The sequence below is a fragment of the Marmota monax genome, unplaced genomic scaffold (genome assembly GCF_021218885.2).
Source record: "Marmota monax isolate L192 unplaced genomic scaffold, Marmota_monax_Labrador192_F-V1.1 WCK01_AAM20220418_F8-fsc00083, whole genome shotgun sequence".
Taxonomy (NCBI): domain Eukaryota; kingdom Metazoa; phylum Chordata; class Mammalia; order Rodentia; family Sciuridae; genus Marmota; species Marmota monax.
The window spans coordinates 2,635,458-2,656,033 of record NW_026692848.1 but is presented as its reverse complement, the minus strand read 5'-3'; the positions used below and the strand labels follow the sequence as shown (position 1 = coordinate 2,656,033).

The following is a 20,576-nucleotide window of genomic DNA, read 5'->3' as shown; positions in this document are numbered from 1 at the left end:
GGGTCTGGTTGAGAGTTTGAATCCAGGCTGGAATGGGGGCACTATAGAGATATCACAATAGAAGCAAGTCATAGCTTTTAGCAAAAGCTCCAGCAGGGAATTGTTGATAGATCCAATATAGATTCCCAGCAAAAGTCATAGATGGCAACATTTGGACTAGAATGTTCTTTTTCAAAGAGGGAGATTCAGTAAGAGTTGAAATTGGGGTCTATGAGAGAATGAGAAAGTGAGACTAAAAGGACTCACTTTTTAGAGCATTAAGGGAAGTAGGGATCAATCTGAGCCAGATTTCTTAAAATGAATCTTCTAAGGAGGAGCCAATGTTACACGGGTGCAAAGTATCTAGGGAGTTTGGTATTCTTAACACCGTGTGAATGAACAGCAAGGTTAGAGAGGATTTGCAAAAGATTCTGCATAGGTTTTAAGACAGAGAGAAAGGCAACAATATCAGTTAGGACTCAGTAAAATCAGGGCCCATTTAAATGAATATCTTTCCCAAGGATTTTAGAGGATGAAGGAAGTAGCCTCTGTGTTTTCTAAGTCAAAAGTTCTGCCAGATTTTGTCTTCAGGAGTTTGAGACAATAGTTTTAGGTTGAAACAAAATCAATGAAACCAGTGACTTTCCTTAGTTTGTTTGGTCTCACATCTATTCTTCCCTGTTTTGTCTAGTGGTTTCACAAACCCATCAGTTTCTTCATTATAGACTTGTAGAACTTCTTACCCCGTCCAAAGTTATTGGAATCCTATACCTACAAGAGTTATTTCCATCTTTTTCTTGAAGAAAAGACACAACACTTTGGGATCATAGTTGCTTGCAAACAACTTCCAGAAAGGCATCAGAATAAAGCCACTTAACTATGGATGCGACTTAAAATAGCCATGGTTAAAGATCTGAGGATTACTCACAACTGATGGGGTAATTTGGTTATTCTTGGAGCATATAATAATTTAACATTAGAATTAGGACTGATTACATACACTAAAAAATACCAGATTTCTAAGAACACATATTTACACATTAACAGAAATATAAGTCTAATGTGTGAGTTGGACTTCTAGGACATCTGGAAATGCCAAAGTTAGTTCTAGACTGAGAAGACTTAATTTTGGAATTTGATTTTGGGACATTTGTCAAATATTTCAGAGATCTAAAATATTTGGTTAAATAAGAAAAGCCAAGGTGACAAAAATATTTTAAAGAAAAACCTCTGAAAATGTTCTATGAAGTATAGATCAAAGCTCTAAGAAAATTCTGCCTTACAAACATGGAATCAAACTTTAGTTCCACCAGTGCACCTTTGATATCAGCACTTAACCTCCAGAAAAACTTATATATAATGTTGCCAACTTAAACACACATGAAATCTTCCATAATAGAGCATGGTCCTTGCATGGACAAGGTCCTGGGTTTGACCCCCAGCACTGCCAAAAACCAAAATATGCCACAAGATCCACTCTTTGCCATATCCTCCTATAACTTCCTCAAACTTCTTGTAACTTGTCCGAGCCCTGAATTTTATCCCACAGCTTTCTATTTTGAAACAATCAGCCATAGGTTGATTCTTTTCTGCTCAGTATCTTTCCATTCCACGAGGCAGCAATGGGCGGAAGTCATGGAGGAAGGTATGTTAGAAGATTTTAGTTCAGAGACACACTGTTAATTTCTGACTTATTTCTTGGAAGGAGTTATTTTTTTTTTTAATTTGTAATTTTTTTCTTTGTCTTATTTAGAAGTTTCTAAGTACAGTTGAAAAATAAGCCTCCTACTCATTTTGTCTGGTTCTAAAACCAGCTTTTTCTAAGTATGCACTCAAATAAACTAATTTGGGAATTTTCAAAGTTCCCTATTTTGGCCAATTCAATTTAAAATCTTCCCAGGTTACTTGGGCCTATTTGTCAATATATTTACATGAGAAGGATTCATGTATTATAAATAGAACCAGTTAGAGTTTCAAAAGGGGGGGCTATTCTTTCCCATGTCACCAGTTGGAATGGTAGCTGTCCCCTTGTGTGTCTCATTGTGGAACTTCATCCAGGTAAACTGACCAGGAGGGTTTCTCCCCAGAAGCATCCTTTGGAGGATGTTTAATTGTGCTACAAAGTACCTAAATAAAGAAAAATCTGCATTTGACTTAAGAGTGGAGATTTCAGACAAAATCTTAAGGTTTTGTGTTTATATATGTCTCCTTTGCTTAACATGTGGCATCTCAAGATATTATACATCTCATGAAATCCCCCTGTAGGGAAACACTGACTCATACAAGGTCAAGAGAATTATTTGAATTTATAGTTTAAACTGTGAGTAAAAATGCAGAGTCTGGCATTTAGAGAGGTTGGATATGAACTGTAAATCAAAAAAGGCATGAGATAAAACTTTCACAGGATTATCTTTGAGAACAAGTTTAAAAAATTAAAATACCTAGGTTCTAATGTATTAGAAATTCAGTGGCAAAATGCAGAATTGATCATTTAGTCAGAACTCACTGGGGTGGGCTGACAGGGTAGAGATGTGAAACACATAATGAAATTGTTCAGAGGGCTGACCACCTCAAAGGTCATTGGCAGAGTGGCCTCCAACCTCGGATAGCCCAAAGTGCTACCTTCTAAGAATTAGCAGCTGCTAGAATGCAAAAGTCTTTATAGTGAAAGTAAAAACAAAGTGTCCTCCTAAACTCCATTCTGGTTAAGTGTTTCCATAACAGGAAAAGACAGCTTCAAGTGAACAGTGACTTTAAGCTCACAGACCTGGGAGATGTGTTCAAGGACAAAACTGAAAAGCTTTTTTGAACTTCTATTCAGTAGTTTCCCTGTTTGAGGCAATATGTTAATATCATTATGAAAATATTTTCCTAGGTCAAGTAAGCAAGCAAGTATGAAATGTCTATTATGAGGAAAATGTCATTCAGCATAAGAAGAGATTCAATTATAAAACCAAAAACATTAAGTAGAAATACCTTATTAGAATTAAAGTAGAAATATCAATATGAACTTGTGATTAAAAAATAATAAATCCCTTATGGTGCTCTGTACTGAAATGGCCAAGAAGCAGTGTCCCTCTGGCAGCATGAGTGTGTGAAGTCCCTATGTTGGTCACAAACACCAGTCCTCATAACCAGAGTCCCTGGAAGAAATTTCTCTTCCATGTCATGGGCAGGGGAGGGACAGTGTGGGCCAGAAAGCACAGAAGCTCTAAAAAATTAATGGAATTGTGGGAAAGGCACAGTGGTGCCCACCTGCAATGCCAACAACTCAGGAGGCTGAGACAGGAGAGATCACAAGTTTGAGGCCATGCTTGGCAACATAAAAAGGGCTTGAGACGTAGCTCAGTGAATACCCTTGGCTCCCATCCCTAGTACCACCCACACAAAGAAATTAATGAAATTTTGTCAAAAGGATATCTTTAAATGGGCTCCCAGGAGCCAAAGGTATGTCATTTGAGACCCCCCCCGCCCCAAATAATCATAATAATCACGATCCATAGAAACACATTAATCTATAACAATTCTAGAGTCTATGGCTGGGCTTGTAGCTCAGTGGTAGAGCACTTGCCTAGTACATGTGAAGCACTGGGTTTGATCCTCAGCACCATATTATAATAAATAAATAAAGATATTGTACCCATCTACAACTAAAAAAATTCTAGAGTCTATTACCATTCTTAAAACAAAAAAATATTCAAAAGTTATCACAACTAAAATAGCTATGACACTAATTCTTTCGTTTTAAAAATCAAGAGAATTGAGCCTATATACTATTTTCAGTATGGGCTGTGTTTGTAAGGGAATGGGTTTAGTTCATGTGCATACAGTTAAATTTTACTTTATAGAAGTCTACCTAATAACAATAGAAAACTATCATTAAACCATCCCCAATGAAATTACCTGTTTATGTGGGAATTTTCAATCATGGATGAAACACTGTCACGTGTGACTAGATAAATATCCCTTTCAGAGGACCTGAAAGAATGAGCTGTGGTTCATTAAGTGAACACTGAGGTTGTGTGCCTGCAGGCTAATGAATGTTTATAGGAAGGCAAATTTTGACCTGCAGCTAGCTTTCATAATAAAGTGGTCAGGAAGTAACTGATCCTTTGTGATTTCTATTACATCCAATAAAAACAAAAACAAGCCCAGGAATCCTGTGTGACCAAACTGGCTTGAATTAGTTCTCCACAGCTACCTGGAGTAAGATAGGGTAAGATCCTGGGAAAAGCAATGTTCTAACCTCAATGGCTCCTTCTGTAGTCTCCACTCAGTCCCAGGTCATTAACCTGCCAGGCAGGCTGTCATCAGAGTTACTGGGTCTTTGCTCATGGCAATGTAGTCTGAATGTTCGCTCCTCTTCTAGACCTTAAGACAAGAGATCATTTTGAAGCTATCAAATGTCTTTTTAGCAATCTGATTATATCAGATTGCTAAGAAGACATTTATATATTTATATAGACAGGTGCTATATCAACTTGTTTTTATTTTCCTTCCTGTGTAAACTAAATAATCTGTGAAAACAGCTGATAAATCCAAACAAAAAGACAAAGTAACTGGACCCAAATTAAGGTTCAGAAGACAGAACTGCATTATTACTACATGGAGCATGGGAAGAAGGAACAGACCTGAGCATGTGATATTAAGCCACCTGCAGAGAGAATTACAAAGAGGCCATTGACTTCCTGTTTCCTCATACTGGCAAGTCTCACTGTGCTTGCTGCCTGTGGAGTCACACTTCCTAGGCTTTCAGGACTCACGCTGTGTAGACTGAAGATTCCTGGTTGTCCAGGAAGGGCTTTATAATTGTCACCTCTGCCCCAGAGTTCCCTGTAATAGAACTGCCAGTGAAGCTGAGACCAACAAGGCACTGACTACAGCCCTGACAACTGGTATCAACATCATCTTAAAAGTTAGTTCCAATTCATTAGGATCTTCAAATTCTATTTCATTATTTGAAATGAAAAATGTTTTTAGCTTTTTAGAATTATTTGTGGAGAATATTATATGTGATTATATATATTATATCAAGTTTTTGAAGATGTACTGCTAACATTTTAGCTTTTTTTTTGGTAGTACTGGAGATGGAACTCAGGACCTTGTAAATGCCAGGCACGTTCTACCACTGAAGTATAACCCCAGTCCCACTTTTAATGTAATTGTTTTATATCAGCCCAACTCGGTTTGCACATTTTCACTATGTGGCTTATTACTTTAAAGCCAACCTTCTTGCAGTAATGTGATTATATTGCTGTTTTCCAACACACACCAAATACCATGGCCACAGATGGATATGGTGGCATACACCTGTAATCCCAGCTACTTAGGAGGCCGAGGCCGGAGGATTGCAAGTTTAAGGCCAGCCTAGGCAACTCAGTGAAACCCTATCACAAAATTGTTTTTTTAAAGCTGGGACTGTAGCTCAGTGGTAGAGCACCCCTAAGTTCAATTCCCAGTACTGCAAAATTCTAAAAGTCATAAAGTTGGTGACTGAAGACACCAAATGTGGTTTCTAGTCCTTAGGACTGAACATTGCCATGCATGCCGCTCTCTTAGAATGTAACAGGCATTCACTGAGAGCTGTGGCAATATACATATTTCTAGAAAACATAGCTCAAGTACGATAAAGGAGTGTTAGGAGATTCCCAGAGCTAGGAGTCAGTATTGCCCAGGAAGTCTTCTGTCTCCAAGTCCAGGGGGATTAAATAATTGGTCAGACCGTATTTTGATAAAGCTACTACTTATAAACTATTACTCTTGAGTGTTCTTTTTGCTAACAGTAGACACTGGATGTGGTACACTTAAAGGAACCAAGGATCTGAACAAAATCTTGTCTGGCCTCAATGCTGTAGGAAAGTAAGAATTGGGTTCCAACAGAGGAAAATGCACACCTTCCTGTTGCTTCAGCCATTCATCTTGCATTCTTGCTGTTGTTTTTGAAGAACTCAGCTATGTGGAAGGGAAGCATGACAGCTGAGATCTTCCTGTGGCCCTGAGTGAGGTGTCCTATCAGTCTCTACTTGGCTCCTAATGACTGCTCAGCTAGCAGTCTGTGGCTCCCATAGCAACTCCAGAGGCCATGTGAGCATTCACACTCACTGCTTGTATTTAGTCACAAGTCTGTCTCTTCAGACAAAGCTCTGGCTAGCAGAAAGTACTGGGCAGACCTCATCTCCTTATGTTCTTGCGTACCTGAGCTTGCTTTTCTCTCGGGGACTCCTCTGCAGTATCTGTTCCTGGGTCCCGGCAGCTCCTGTGCTCCTAGATGGGCTTACTTCCACTGCCGCCACTTGGTGGGCTGGCAAATCTTCTGATGGAGGTCTGGAATATCTTCTTGCTTCTTCCTCAGTTCGAGCCTGACAGGATGGGATCTTTGAAAGGAAGACAAAAACTCAAAACCACAAACCCTTACATTCACTAATGCTGGAGAAGGAAGCCTGAGGTGGTTTCAGTGGTTATGATAAATTAAGCAGTTGGAATGGCTAAACCTAATGAAACAACCTATGGATCCTAGTGTTGATTCCTTGAACAAAACTCAACTCCACTTTAGGGAACTATGGAAGAATGAGCCCAAGGGAGCCTGTTTGGCACTGTACCTGGTTGAGTCCATCCTGCCATGGCCCCAGATCAGTGTGGCAGGCAGGGAGGTGGGGTGACCTGGTCCTGCTAAATACCAGGTGTTTCACAAATTCTGCACCATGACCATGATACTTCCTCTATAAAAGGTCCTACCTGCTTCATAGGGCTGTGTGAAGCCCAGAGAGAACAGGAACAGTGACGCATGGGCATATACATTCTGAACAGCTGGGACTGTAGCACTTTCCTGAGAAATTGGCCTTCAGACCCTTCACTTCCTCAGGAAATCCTAATAATTTTCAAGGAATTATAGTTTTCACCTATAATGTCTTCTTTTATATTGTTCTGCAGTTCCCTAGCAAATAAAGCAAGATATTTAGTCATTTCATATAACAAATATTTAAATCATTTATTGCCATTTAAGTTACAGCATGCATCTCAATGTACATACTGCATGGAAATACACAGACAGTTTTTCAAACACTGAAGATCAGATTTTAGGTATGTGTTAAGTTGTTGGATATCTTGCAGTCATTAAAGTCAAGAAGTCTGAGTATTTAAATGTGAGTAGTTATAAAATTTTGCTCTGTTCAGTTTTTCATTAAGCAAATCCCAACAGATAATATGTGTATGAATACAGATAAAACCATCATTGGAAATTATTAAGTTAATTGCATATTTTGAGCTACTCTATGAAGGGAAAATATTCAATACTTGTAAGGCAGCAGAGAGTTTGTTTAGGGACTCTCAGCTATATCTATAAAAATGGTATGGTTAGTAAAAATAGCATTCCACATTTCCTCCTATTCATGCTGATGGAATCTGTGACTCTGCAGCAGTAGCTGGGGTGCTGTCCTTTCAAGAGCTTGTTCCTTCCATTTCTATGCAGATGCCTTTTTAGTCATCCTGGAAATAATCACAAAGAAAAATTCAATGAGAAAACGCTGCTCCAAGTGACTTTAGAAGACAGCTTTCCATATGCTTATTTTAACTTAAGATTTTACAAAAACTGAAATACCTATTTTCATGTTAAATAAGTCACGTTTTCCCACCTAGACACACTTGCATCCCAGCTCCCCACTGCCACTAGCACAAGGTCTTGGTTTCTTTCTCCCCAATTTCTCCAAGCAAAGTAATTCAAATCTGCTTACTCATATCTGATAAGCCGTCCTCCCTGAATGAGCTGGGCTACTTCGTTTGTTGCATGGCATGCAAAGAGAAGCCAGTTTCGAGGCTGCACCTTGTAGGCAAATCTCATGAATGTCAAAGAATAGCAACAGAGGGCTGCAGAAACACCAAAGCAAAAAACATCAATAACTTACCATCTAGATAGCTTAGGGCTGAAGGGACCAGAGACCAATGGGTCCACAGCATTAACTAAAAAAAAAGACACTCTTCTGCTAAAACCCTTGGCAGATCATAAAAGGTACTGCCTCTAGTAGAAAGCTCATGAAATATTTCACTGTACTGTGGAGGCATTTTTGTTATCACTTAAACATTTTAGGAACATATATGTTAGCAAGAATAAATGGAAACAAATTCTTGACACATTTCTGCCTCTTAGAACTGTTTATAACCCACGATTTGAGAGAACTACTGTTTATGCTTTTAACAATAGTTTTATATTCAAACATCAGGGTTTCAAGTAAACTTGATGACACTCTTCCAAATCAAGTTTACAACATAAATCTGTTGGCTGTGGGGGCTGGGGTTGTGGCTCAGTGGTAGAGTGCTTGCCTTGCATGCATGAGGCACTGGGTTTGATCCTCAGCACCACATAGAAATAAAGATATTGTGTCCACCTAAAAATTAAAAAAAAATATTTAAAAAAATCTGTTAGTTGACTATCAGCAGGATTAAGATGGCATATTTTTCAGCTCGGTATACTAAATCTTAAAGGTGAATGTTAATATTTCTTAAGTATTGAGGCCAAGCCCTTGTCCTGGAGCAGTAGCCTAGGAGGGTTGGAGTGCAGGCAGTGAGCATAGGCCGGGGCCGTGTGAGCCTGAAGTGTGGTGAGCAAGGCCAAGGCGAGCCAGGGCACTTTGGCCTGTGGATGTGTTGACGTATCAACATGCTATGGCCCAGCACAGGCTGGTAACTAAAAAGAAAATTAAGTGAGGACAGGCCAGAATGAAGACTGCAGAAATGTTTGGGCTCAAGAGTTAACCAATAGTGTTGGTACTTTTCTAAAACCTGTTTAGCAGAAATTTGGACAAATAGCATTGATCCAAGAGCTTTGTAAACCCTTAGACTAGCACACTCAAGAGGCAACCTGCTATAGGGTCCCCTCTCATGCTACACCTTTCACTCTTGCCTTCCATTCTCCGTGAACTTCTTTCTTAGGATTTGTGAGACAAAAACCCAGAAGAAATTGGTAGTGAGCTGCTTGGGTCTATTGCAATGCTGGAGAGCATAGTCCACAATTAAGAACTCTAACACATCGCTTGATAATAATGGAAAAGAGTACGGCTTTGTCAACTGTGACCCTCAGAACTGACATTGGCAGGCATCCCCTACTTTAATTAGCTGCAACACTTTAGTGTTGGGCTTTCTTAGCTGCAAAAGCCTGTTAGTTTATGCAGGCCCCCAACCCAACCCCTAGTAGAAATGAAGAAATCTTGGTTTTAAGTACTTCAAATTAATTCTATTTCTTCATCATAGAGAAAAAGATGACACTCTTCAATGTCACCATATTCTTTATGTCACGTTCTACTAATGATTGTAACATCTGATGCTACAAATGTGAAATGTGAGCAACAGCTCTGCTGTGTGTGAAGTCCTCTGAATCATGACAGTCTGTCTGTGTTCTTACCAAATGTCATTCGTCCACTGATGATCTCTGGAGACTTCTTCATGTCATTGATGGCAGCAATGGGGAGACCCCAGTTGGCTACTGGGCCCCAGAAGTGCTACAAAACATGAGAGAAGAGAGGGAAGAGTTAAGGTAGAGCCATGAACAGGTGCAATCTTCCTCAATCTTCACCTTTATATGCTGCAGGTTCACTGGGTTAATTCATGGGTGGTTATCACTGTGTGATTGTTCAAGGGCTTTCATGTGAGTAGGCAGTTCTCACAAAGGAGCCCAACTCGAGAAAGAATTTGGTTGTTTACTAAGATCCCTACCAATTTTCAGATTCCAACTCAATAATCTGATTGTTCCACTCATTTAAAGAATTTAAAAATGAGACCAACTCTTTACATGGTTCACTCTGGTTATAATTTAAACCTTGCTAGAACTATTCTCCCTAATTGTTTAAATCTATTAAAATTACTTTTTTTCAAGTTTTAATTCAGATATTAACCTTAAAAACCCTAAATTAGGTACTTTTTCTGAAGAAAAAAATTAATAAGGGAAGAAATTGTTTTTTAGCTCATATGAGCTATTCTAAGATCAGAGATCTTCCCCCAGGCCCTAAGAAATTATGACTGGAAAATACTTTTGAAATAGTAGCAAAAACTTAAAGAAATGGACCAACAGTTTTTCTTTCATCCTACAATTACTGCCATTCAAGGTTACCAAAATTAAGTTGCCCATGGTTAATAGCAACCATGCCCAATTTAATTTCTGAGGCTAAAATTTTTTTAAAAGGCCAGTGGCTTTTCTCCATTAAACTGGAACTGTTTTATATAGAATTTAACAATAGTATCTTAAAAGGATCCACACTTTGTTAGTCAAGTGCCCCTTTTAGTTAATTATCAGAACATAAACAGTGAAAGAGTTCCTTGCTGGACTTTTGCCTATCATACACAAATACAGAGGTGGAATAAATTGAGCATCATTAAAATCCAAAAATTCTCTGAGAAGAAGAAACCAAGAGAAATACAAGAATAATGACAATTACATTTTGTGTGATATAAAAATATTTTGAAGTTTATTTAACATGCTGAAATGTAAATCATGAGGCTCATGCTTAAAAGAATCATGTCAAAGTTCTTATTCAGCCAGGACGGTAAAGATTCAGGGTCTAACACACAAGTTATCACCTCTCAAATTGGAATGGTTGGTTACAGAATTTCTGAAATTCTGGAATAGCTAATTAGTCTTCTTGTATTCAAACTGGATAATATCTGAATACGATACTCACTGCTTATGCTTTACTCTCTTGTATTCCAATGAGGGACAGCCATTTTTATTTCCTTTCCCTTCCCCCACCTCTGTAAGGAGAAGTGCTCACTTCTCCCTTACCTATTGACTTCTCTTCTACCTGTCCTTTACTGGGTGTCATTTCATTTTCATTCCATAGTGGCTTTTTCTCCTTTTTGACTAGGACTTTCTCCACTTGGTCTACTGTCATCACTTTTCCATTCAGCCTCTTTTCACCGCCCCCACCTGTATGGCAATCTTATCTCTGTCATGCACACACTCCGAGGGCTATGATGGAGCCTGGAGAGTCTAGGGCTTATCCCTACCCCCAGGTATAAAGGTGCCTTCTTGCACAGCAGTAGCAGGCAATAGGTGGGAGACCATAAGTAGTCCTGGAGGTCTTCTGGCTAACTGGTCACATTAAAAGTTTAAGCGTGGTCAGTGTTAGGCTACATGAGACAGTTCAGCATGCCAAGAACTACATAGACATTCATGACTGAGTCATAAGCATGAGTCACACTTCAAATATATCCCTTAAAAATAGCATAAAAGGTAAAAATCACTTTAATACTAATTTAGTAAAATACCTAGCCTTAGAGAGTTTATAATGCATACTTTCTACATAGAACAAAACTCCATTTCTCTCTTCCTTTTTTGGAGAAACATATTAATATATGCTGCCAGAAATTCATCAATTTCTAGAACAATAAGGAATTTCTTGATTAATATTTGAAAAGAGAAAATTAATACATTTTGGACTAAATGGGAAAATAGTTTTACTCCATTATGATTCTTTATTGTGGCTTGCTTCCAACAGAAATAAGCAGCACCATGATCTGCCTCTATGTTTTGAAATCTAGCCCTGGACACCTTCCTGCTGCAGAAGATCCACCACTCGCTGCTGCTCCTTCCCTCTCTCCTCTTTCCTTCTCCCCTTTTCTCTACTCTTCCCCACCCCCTACCCACTTCCCTCAGCGCCAGGCCTGGGGAAGCACCACACACACAGCGCCACCTCAAGTGAAGGACACTGTGTCTGTTGCCCATAACTCTGTTAATGCAGAAAGTCTGCCACAGCCTGGAATGGAGAGAAACGATTTTCTTACCGTACTATTTTGTGAGGAATCATCAAGGTTCAGACAGAAGAGGCATGGAAAAAATAAAAATAAAAAAGATCAGATGGTTACAAAGAGTTGGTTCTGTTAGGTTCAACTCACACATTTTCAAGTTTAGTAACAGGATTCTAGGGTTAGCAACACACATTTTCTTTTTTTTTTTTTGGTCTTCTCTTTGTGATCAAGTAACATTTCTTAACTTTGACCTATGAAATTATATTTACATTTTATGGAAAATAAGCTTAATCTTTAGAGTGGAGCAGCCAAAAATAAATACAATATAAGTCATAAACACAAACCACACAGGTAACTTAAAAATTTCTATAAGCCACATTACAAAAAATATAAATAAGCTGGCATGGTGGTACATGCCTGTTATCCCAGCAACTCAGGAGGCTGAGGGACAATGATTGCAAGTTCAAAGCCAACCTCAGCAATTTAGAAAAAAAAAAAAAGTTTTTTTAAAATAAAAAGGCCTGGGGATGTGGCTCAGTGGTTTAATCCCTGATATGAAGGAAAGAAGGAAGGAAGGAAGGAAGGAAAGAAAGAAGGACAGAAATTAGTTTTATTAATTTTAACACATAATTAATAAAGTTATGACTTAGATATTTTACATTTTTTTTGTACAAATGCTTTGAAATCTAGTGTGTATTTTACAGTCAATACACATCTCAGTTTGGACTAGCCACATTGCAAGTGCTCAGTATTGGCCTGTGGCTCACAACTGTTAATTGCAGGGGATACACATTTTAAAAACGACAAGTTGGAGAGAGGAACACCTCTGCAGAATTCTATTAACAATGAACTTTCAATTTCTACTCACTATTGCATTATCAGCACAATGAAAGCCTCAAGGGGGTGTGTATTTTTGTTTCTACTGAACAACCAAAAGTGGTGCCTGGCGTTTAAAGTATTTGTTGAATGAATGAAGAATGAAAATTTTCAATGATGTTTTCATGGATGTTAAACATGGTATCTTTAAAAAAATACATTAAAAGTTTTATAGTTGAGCAACTCTGATTTCTAACGTGGCAACTTCTCTCTCAAGCCAAATTCTCAGTTTAGCTATTGAGTTACTGAAAAAAGACAATAAAATCCTCAATACATGCATTCAAGTCCAAAGAGCTCTCCTGGTTGTTTCATTAGAGGTCACAGAGATTCTAATTTAAACATGAAAATAATCATTGAGGGTGGCAATATACTTCAAGTAGGTTCCATTAGGAAATGCCTAAAACCATAGAAAGCCTAATAAATTTCACTACCCAAATTACATTTCACAGCAAGTTCAAATTGGGCATGGCACTTTTTGAGAAGGATCAATGATCTTAAGATCGGACAACATAATCTAGGTAGAACAGTCACCTATAGCATTACTCTCCTTAAAATCTCTTTTTTAAGGATCTGAACACAGGCCTTTTTAAAAAATTGTAAATTAGCAAGGACACATTTTTTTTGCCTTATAAAAATATCTTAAAAGAAGTAGTACTCGAAATGTAAAGTTCTGACTTGGAGACTGCTATATTTGGCTGTGGTTTGGCCCCCACAGGTTTGTGTACTGGGGGCTTGGTCCCCAATACAGCAGTGCTGAGATGGTGGAATCTTTCAGAGGTAAGGCACTGTCCAAGGTGATGAAGTCACTGTCCTCAGAAGGAATTACTATGGGTTCTTCTGGAGTGAGCTCTCAAGAAAGTGGGTTATTATAAAGTGAGGTCACCCCACAAGCTTGACCCCTTCTGCATGCTATCAGTTCCCTTTCTGTTTCTCAGATGAACATTTGTCAAGCACTATGCTGTCACTAAACAGGTACCAAAGCACAAAGGCTAAGTAATTTACCCAAATTCACAAAGCTAGAAAGCAACAGGGATAGCTTTAAAGTCATCACCTGGGTGTAGCAACACCATCATCACATTTAACAAAATTGACAACAATTGGTTAGTATTATTTAACACTGAGATCATATTTAAATTTTCCTGTTGATGCAGTTCAGTGGCAGTATGCTTTCCTAGTTTGCATGAGACCCTGAGTTGGAGGGGAGGAGGGAAGGGGGGAGGGGGAGGAGGAGAGGGGGAGGAGGGGAGGAGGAGAGGGGGAGGAGGGGAGGAGGGAGAGGGGCTTTAGTTTAGGAAACCTCTATAGCCCTTCAGTAGGCTGTAAGAACAATACAGATCTAGGGAATACAAGGCATGTGTAAGTTATTCATGAAGTAGGAGGAGGAACAGAACAATGTTTTTGGTGGGAACAAAAAAGTTATAATAAAATTTTTTTCTTTATATGCTTTATTCTCCTTTGCTAAGAGAAAGCAGGGCTATAAGCAAGGAGGGTAGGAGAATAAATAGAAATTACTTTCCTCTGATAGGTTCTAGGAAGAAAGTTTTCTCTATGTAGGGGAAAAAAAAGCTAAAATAAAACTTCTGGTCAGTTTTGAAACTTGCCTTCAACTAGTTTGGCGGCCTGATTGTGAAATCCCACTGTACACAAGAATGGCAGGAAAAGCAAGGTCAAAATCATAGAACCTTATACCTCACACTGAAGATTTTAACTTATCCAGACAATAAAACTTTCTGCTCACAAAAAAAAAAAAAAAAAAAAAGGATATATTGCGAGGTGCTATAGCCTATGCCTGTAATGGAAGCAGCTCGGGAGGCTGAGATAGCGAAATAGTGAACCAGCCTCAGCTATATCGAGGTGCTAAGCAACTCAGTGAGAACTTATCTCTAAATAAAATACAAAATAGGGCTGTGGTGTGGCTCAGTGGTTGAGCACCCTTGAGTTCAATTCCTGGTACCAAAAAAAGATATATTAAAATGTATAGTAATTTGGAGTTCCCAAGTATTTTCATAAATCCCTTAATCAATTAAATTTTCCTGATACCCCAACAACATAGGACATTATCCTGAAGCCCATTTTATGTAACTAAAGTCCATCAGGATCGACTTGCTTGCAATCTCTTCACTAGGAAACCATACTTCTGAATCCTAGTCTAGTGCCCTAGTACTGGTGGCACTTTCCTGGGCACTGCAATTCTTTTCTTTTCCTTATTAGTCAAACTGTAAATTAACTAAAGTAATACTGCAGAACCTATAAATATATTAAAGCTGCATGAGGTTAGTGTTAGAAGAAAAATATCAGACAATATATCAAAGGATTCTACTGAAAACCCTGGCTTTTCAGTAGAAACTCTTCCAATAGAAGAAATATAATCTGAGAAAAGCAGGGCTATCTCTCCTACTTGAGAATATATTTAGCACATTCTTCCTATGTAACAGAACTGCTAGATGATCATCACATATGTTTCTATAGTTAAGGTGTAGTAATTTTATTCTTCATTATACAATACAGTGTTATCCCTTAGCTGTTCTCATCAGGAAGGGCGATTATATAAACAGGAGACATTAATAAAAAGTAAGAATGTAATACTAAAGTAAGAATGTAATATTAAAAGTCATAAAGAAACATAATTGCAAGAACTAAGAACATGTCCTGGGATCACCAGTTTGCTCAAAATTTCCGCCATACACCAACAATAAATTGCCATGCTCCACAGTATTTAATTTACCATAATCCTATTTAAGCATAGAAACTTTTATTTTAAGAGTCAGGAGAGAAGCCTCTACTTCCAAATTTACCACATGGCCGACTGATCTATTTTTCTTACCTATTGCTTTGTAAAAATTTAAGTAAAAAGTATTGGTAATAAAGTTCAGGATTTAGAAAACTAATCCTTTTTATTACTAAAATCAGGTTGCCTCTATGCACTACCCTTTAGCTGGTTATAATAGGACATATTTCTCCAAAGCTTTCATTAATTTACTTCTTAACCAAACTGCCATTGAAAGGGAAAAAGGAAGAAAATGCCCACATTTTTCTAGGTTTCTAAAATCACACGCAGATAAGCTGAGACCAGGCTACTGAGCCCGCAGGGTCTGCGAGGCTGTCACACCCCGGGGCTGGAGTGCGCCGGGGCCCAGGCTTGCAGCGGACGCCGGCTCCGCATGGCCACCAAGGCGCTGGGCGGCGGGCAGCCGGGACCGCGCCGGCAGAGGACCCGCAGTCCGACCCCGAGGGCGCCCGGCGACCGCCGCCTCCCTGCAGCGCACCTGCGCGCGGGACCCGAGAGGGGCGCCCTGTCGCCGGGCGGGAGGAGCACCACCGCTGTCCCGGGAAGGACGTCACAGGTCGCCTGCGCGGGAGGGGCTTCCCGGGGGTCACCGCCCGGGAAGGGTGTCTCCTCTGACGCCCGTGCGGGAGGGGCATCCCAGTGTCACCGCCCGGGAAGGGTGTCTTCTCTGTCACCCACGCGGGAGGGGCGTCCCAGTGTCACCGCCCGGGAAGGGTGTCTTCTCTGTCACCCACGCGGGAGGGGCGTCCCAGTGTCACCGCCCGGGAAGGGTGTCTTCTCTGTCACCCGCGCGGGAGGGGCGTCCCAGTGTCACCGCCCGGGAAGGGTGCCCCCTCTGTCGCCCCCGTCCCCCGCTCGGGTGAGGCGCCCCAGGTCGCCGTCCGCACCGCGCGTGGGGCAGCCCTGGCCGGCGCGGCGACGAGGTGGGCGGCGTGGGTCCGGGGTCCCGCCGGCCGCGCGCCGCACCTCATAAGGTAGTCCCGGAAGTCCTTGCTGCGGACGTAGTCCGCCGCTTTCCGCACCAGCGCGCCAGCCATGGTCGTACCGGACACCGGGCCCTCGCGCTTCTGCAGCCTCCGCCGCCCCCGCAGCCCAATGTCACTCCCGCCTACCGCTGCACCCCACAGCGGGCTAGCAACCGCGGGCCCACCTCGCGACACTCCAACACGCCTTACGGCTGCGCCGCACCGTGGCCTATGGGAGGGCGCAGGGCCAGAGGCGGCGGCGCGGATTGGCTGACGCGAGCAGCACACCTCCTTCCCGCCCTCTGGCGCGTGTCGGGGAGGGCGGAGCAGGGCCTGCTGTCGTAAAGCGGCCGGGCGGCGAGGATTGGCTGGCGTTGCCAAGCTCCCGCCGCTGATAGCCCTCAGGAGAGCCGCTTTCAGAGTGGCGCTAGGGGCGGGGCTGCGGGCTGTGCGCGCGACGGGTTGGCGAGGTTCCTGCGCCGCGCACGTCGCCGAGGGCAGGTGCCTTCGCCCTACCTCCTCAAGGGCACCTTGGCGGGGCTGCAGGCCCTGCCTGCGCCCTTGAGCCCGGGCGCCCCGGGTCTGGGGTGCGTTGGCTCCGCCTCGCTGGCGCAGCCCCTCCTCGTGGGGCCCATGCTTAGGAGGTGGTCACCCGGTGGCCCACGGGGGCGCATTTAAAAATAGCATGAAACCTTAGTCCAGAGGAAATGTGGCTGCCCATGGATAGGAGGTTATGTGAGCCCTTCCGGGTGCACGTTGACAGGAGGACACTTGTCCAGGAACTTGAAAACACTGGAGCTCAGAGCCATCCCGCATGTCAGCAGGACTAGACGTTAACGGGCCTTAAAGGACTTGTTGTTCCTCCCCGTCAGGCACAGAGAAAAGACTATGGAGTTCCCCTTTGCAGATGAAAGGCTGCACAAGGGAACACTAGTGACTGCCATCCCCACCCTGAAATCTCATTACCGATCTGGGAGAAGACCGAGGAACAAACTACACATGGGCGAACTTCCTTAACTCAAGAGTGTCTGCCCACGGACTCACCCGAATCCTAGAGAGTCTTTTCACAGGCTACACTGTTTCAAGGACCCCGTGCTTCCCCTCCCCTTAGAAGAGGGGTATGATACCTGTCTGAATAATGTCAGGTGGGTGGGAAGCACACTCCTCTGACTTCCCTTTTACAGGTTAGTACGTTTGTAAACCTTTTCTCTTATTATGGTTGTTAGGTTTGTTTCAGTGAACTTTGACAGGGTGGAGAGGAAATTTCCCTTCCTCCTTACAAAAGCAAAACTTTCAGATTATGCATTAAAAAAAAGAAAGAAAATATTGAAGGCTTTTTTTTTCAATTTTCCATCTGTTTGGTTTTGGTATTTTGGTTTTGATGGAGACAATCTAGCCTTTAAAATGTCTCTGGTGAACCAATACTGTCTAATTTTGCTGGAAGAAATGTAAATAGAATGTTAACCAAACAGTTCTTGAATGTATTAGAATATAAAACAAGCAGTTAGTTGAATGTATTAATGTTACTGGACATGCCCTATGGCCCAACAAGACTATTTCTCCATCTCTAGAGATATCATAGGATAGACAAGCAAGTTTGTGCAATTTCACATGTATAGCATTACTCTTAGTATGGAAGGATTGGGAACAGTTAACATCTCCACACATAGGGAGAGCTGAATACAGCATAGTGAATCCATTCAATGGATTACTATACAGTAGTCAAGACAGTAAGGGGTCCTTTATGTGTGCTGTTAAACATCTTTAAGATTTATTTGCAAAGTTCAGGATATTGTGTGAAGTATGCTACTTGTTGTGCATTGGAAAAAAGAAAATATATACATGTGTATTTGTAAAGATGCCAAAAAAATGTCAGCAGTGTCCCTCTAAGGTAGCTGAGGGGACAAGGGATGGAGGGAGACTGACTTTCACTCTGTCCATTCTTTTGTTCCTTTTAGAGTTTGTATGATGAGCAGACACTATCTGTGTTAGCTTTTCATTACTATAATAGACAAAACTAAAGTAAATCAACTTATAAACAAAACAGGCTTATTTTGTAAGTTCTCTGTCGAAGGAACCGCTGAGCTAGACCCAGTCCAGAACAGGCTTATTTTGATTTGGACTTTTGGAGACTCTAGTCCATGAATTATTGGCCCCATTGCTTGTGAGGCCTTATGTCATGGCAGGAACATGTGGCAGAGCAAAACCACTCACCTCAAGGGAAAGACACCAAAGACAAGGAAAGAGCTGGGGACTGCGGTCTCAATAGCCCTCCCCCTTTTTTTGTACTAGTGAATGAACCCAGGGCCACTCAACCACTGAGCCACATCCCCAGTCCTACTCTCAGTGAGACAGGGTCTTGTCTCACTGAGTTGCTGAGGCTTGATCCTCCTGCTTCAGCCTCCTGAGCGCTGGGATTACAGGCACGAGTCACTGCACCTGGTTTTCAATAGCCCTTTCAAGGGCACAGTCCCAAAGACCTAAGGCCCAACTAGGCCCCACCCCTTAAGGTGCCACCACCTCCCAACAGTGTCAGAGGAGGGACCGTGCCTTTGTCATATGGGCTTTGAGGGACTTTTAACTTAGCAGTATCTATTTAAAATATCATTAAAGAAGCAGAATAAATGCCTTTGAGAATTAAAATAGCTAGACTTTGATTGAATTGGGTTCATTTTCTGTTAGAATCAGTGAGGTCTGTGGGTCATAGCTGCCTTAATCATCTATGAAAGTGTGTCTTTTAAAAAAAATTTTGTTGTAGTTGGACACAATGCCTTTATTTTATTTATTTATTTTTATGTGGGGCTGAGGATTGAACCTAGCACCTCCCACATGCTAGGCGAGTGCTCTACCACTGAGCCACAACCCCAGCCCCATGAAAGTGTATCTTGGTACTCAATATTGCAATTCCATAAGCACCAAGAAGTTCTTCCCATCCCATGGCCCCATGATGGGGTTAGGAGTATCCCATGGTGGAGAAGCAAAGACAGAGTGATTGCTGATGTTACCATGCGTAGCTGCCTTTCCTTGACCAGGAGGTGCTCTGCCACTTCTCACGTGGACCCAGAAGATGGCAGGAAACTGAGGGAGACTCTCGAATGACACTGGACTGCTGCCACAGATCAGCCCAAGGAGAAGACCTGTGTGAGAGGGGCCTGGATCTCCTTCCTAGCTGCTCAGTCTTATCCCCTAGTGTTCTTCTCTCCCTCGTGAGCAGGGGTTCTGAAACCTGAGCTGTGGGAAGAATCCTCTGCAGAGTGCTGGATGCCCGCCTCAGCCTCAGGAGGTTGGGCAGCACTGCAGGAGATGCCATGGCTGCCGCCTGGTGGGGCACGTGGAGAAATGCCACTGAGGCCGTTTGCCCCTAGTTTACCGTGCCACCAATAGGTTAGCTAGCACCAGGAGACTTTGCTTCCTCCCTCTGGGCCTACGCTAGACTGTGGAGCATTCTGATCGTCTCCATCCTTGGAGAGCATGGGCTGGAGTGTTCAAGTAAGGAAACAAAACACCATGCTACTGAAGGAGCTGACCTGGGATTTGAACCCAGCTATCTTCCACTCTGAAAGCCAGGCTGCCCCTGTATTGCATGCTGCCACAAGAGTTCTTTCATGCTAACATGTATTTGCCTCTCCAGGTTCGAAGCAGGCAGTGTAGTCTAACGTCTAAAACAACCCAGCAACAGACAGACAAGGCCAATGATTTTGCAAAGGTTCAGAAACATCAACCCCCTGTGGTCCCCTGTGTTTGCACAGTGTGTGGAAGGCACAAGGCAAACATCACCAGCCCCTGTGAATCCCAGTGTGATGAGGGCAAAGGCCCAGATGTGAGCCAGAGTCTCGCTGGTTCATTGCTGTTCAGAAAGCAATCATAGAATTGGGTGCACCCCAGCTTCCCTGCTGACTGGGTCAAGGACAGGATCTGAGGGCTTTGATTTCTATAGTCGGAGGCTGGAAGGATACTGGCTTTTCCTTGACAGAGCACCAATCAGGGCTCAGCATCACACAGGCACTTTGCATGCACTCTGGGACAAGGTGACAGGCTTGTGCTGTGGGAGGAGGTGGGTGCATTTCTCTGGACCCACTGGAAGTCACTTCTGTCACAAGAGGAATCTCCATCCTTCCAGAGCCCCAGAGCCTTTGTAACACCTGAAGGTCACGCCTGATGCCAGCTTTCATCTTTGTGCTCGAGGGAGTAGCTTCCGACTACCGAAGCTTTTATTCCTTTTAGAAATGAAGGAA

General features: G+C 42.1%; 2 protein-coding genes across 3 annotated transcripts in view; one reads left to right on the top strand and one right to left on the bottom strand.

The window, feature by feature from the left end:
* Nucleotides 1-6,941: 6,941 nt before the first annotated feature.
* Nucleotides 6,942-16,527, bottom strand: Mpc1 (mitochondrial pyruvate carrier 1). 2 transcript variants are annotated; one of them, XM_058580922.1, is made up of 4 exons: nucleotides 16,264-16,527; nucleotides 9,374-9,470; nucleotides 7,710-7,842; nucleotides 6,942-7,464 (listed from the first exon to the last, which is right to left on the bottom strand). In XM_058580922.1, exons 1-4 carry the CDS (start codon nucleotides 16,411-16,413, stop codon nucleotides 7,440-7,442), a joined length of 405 nt encoding a protein of 134 aa, XP_058436905.1. In that variant the 5' UTR covers nucleotides 16,414-16,527; the 3' UTR covers nucleotides 6,942-7,439. The 2 variants fall into 2 exon arrangements, with proteins under 2 accessions (XP_058436905.1, XP_046305259.1); XM_046449303.2 differs by having other exon boundaries at nucleotides 16,343-16,484.
* A 277-nt stretch (nucleotides 16,528-16,804) lies between these two features.
* The window catches only part of LOC124095888 (uncharacterized), a 33,309-nt gene continuing 29,537 nt past the window's right edge, over nucleotides 16,805-20,576 (top strand). The window contains exon 1 of the transcript XR_009227221.1: nucleotides 16,805-17,525. The gene's annotated coding sequence lies outside the window, so the exon portion shown is untranslated. The remainder of the gene's footprint in view (nucleotides 17,526-20,576) is intronic.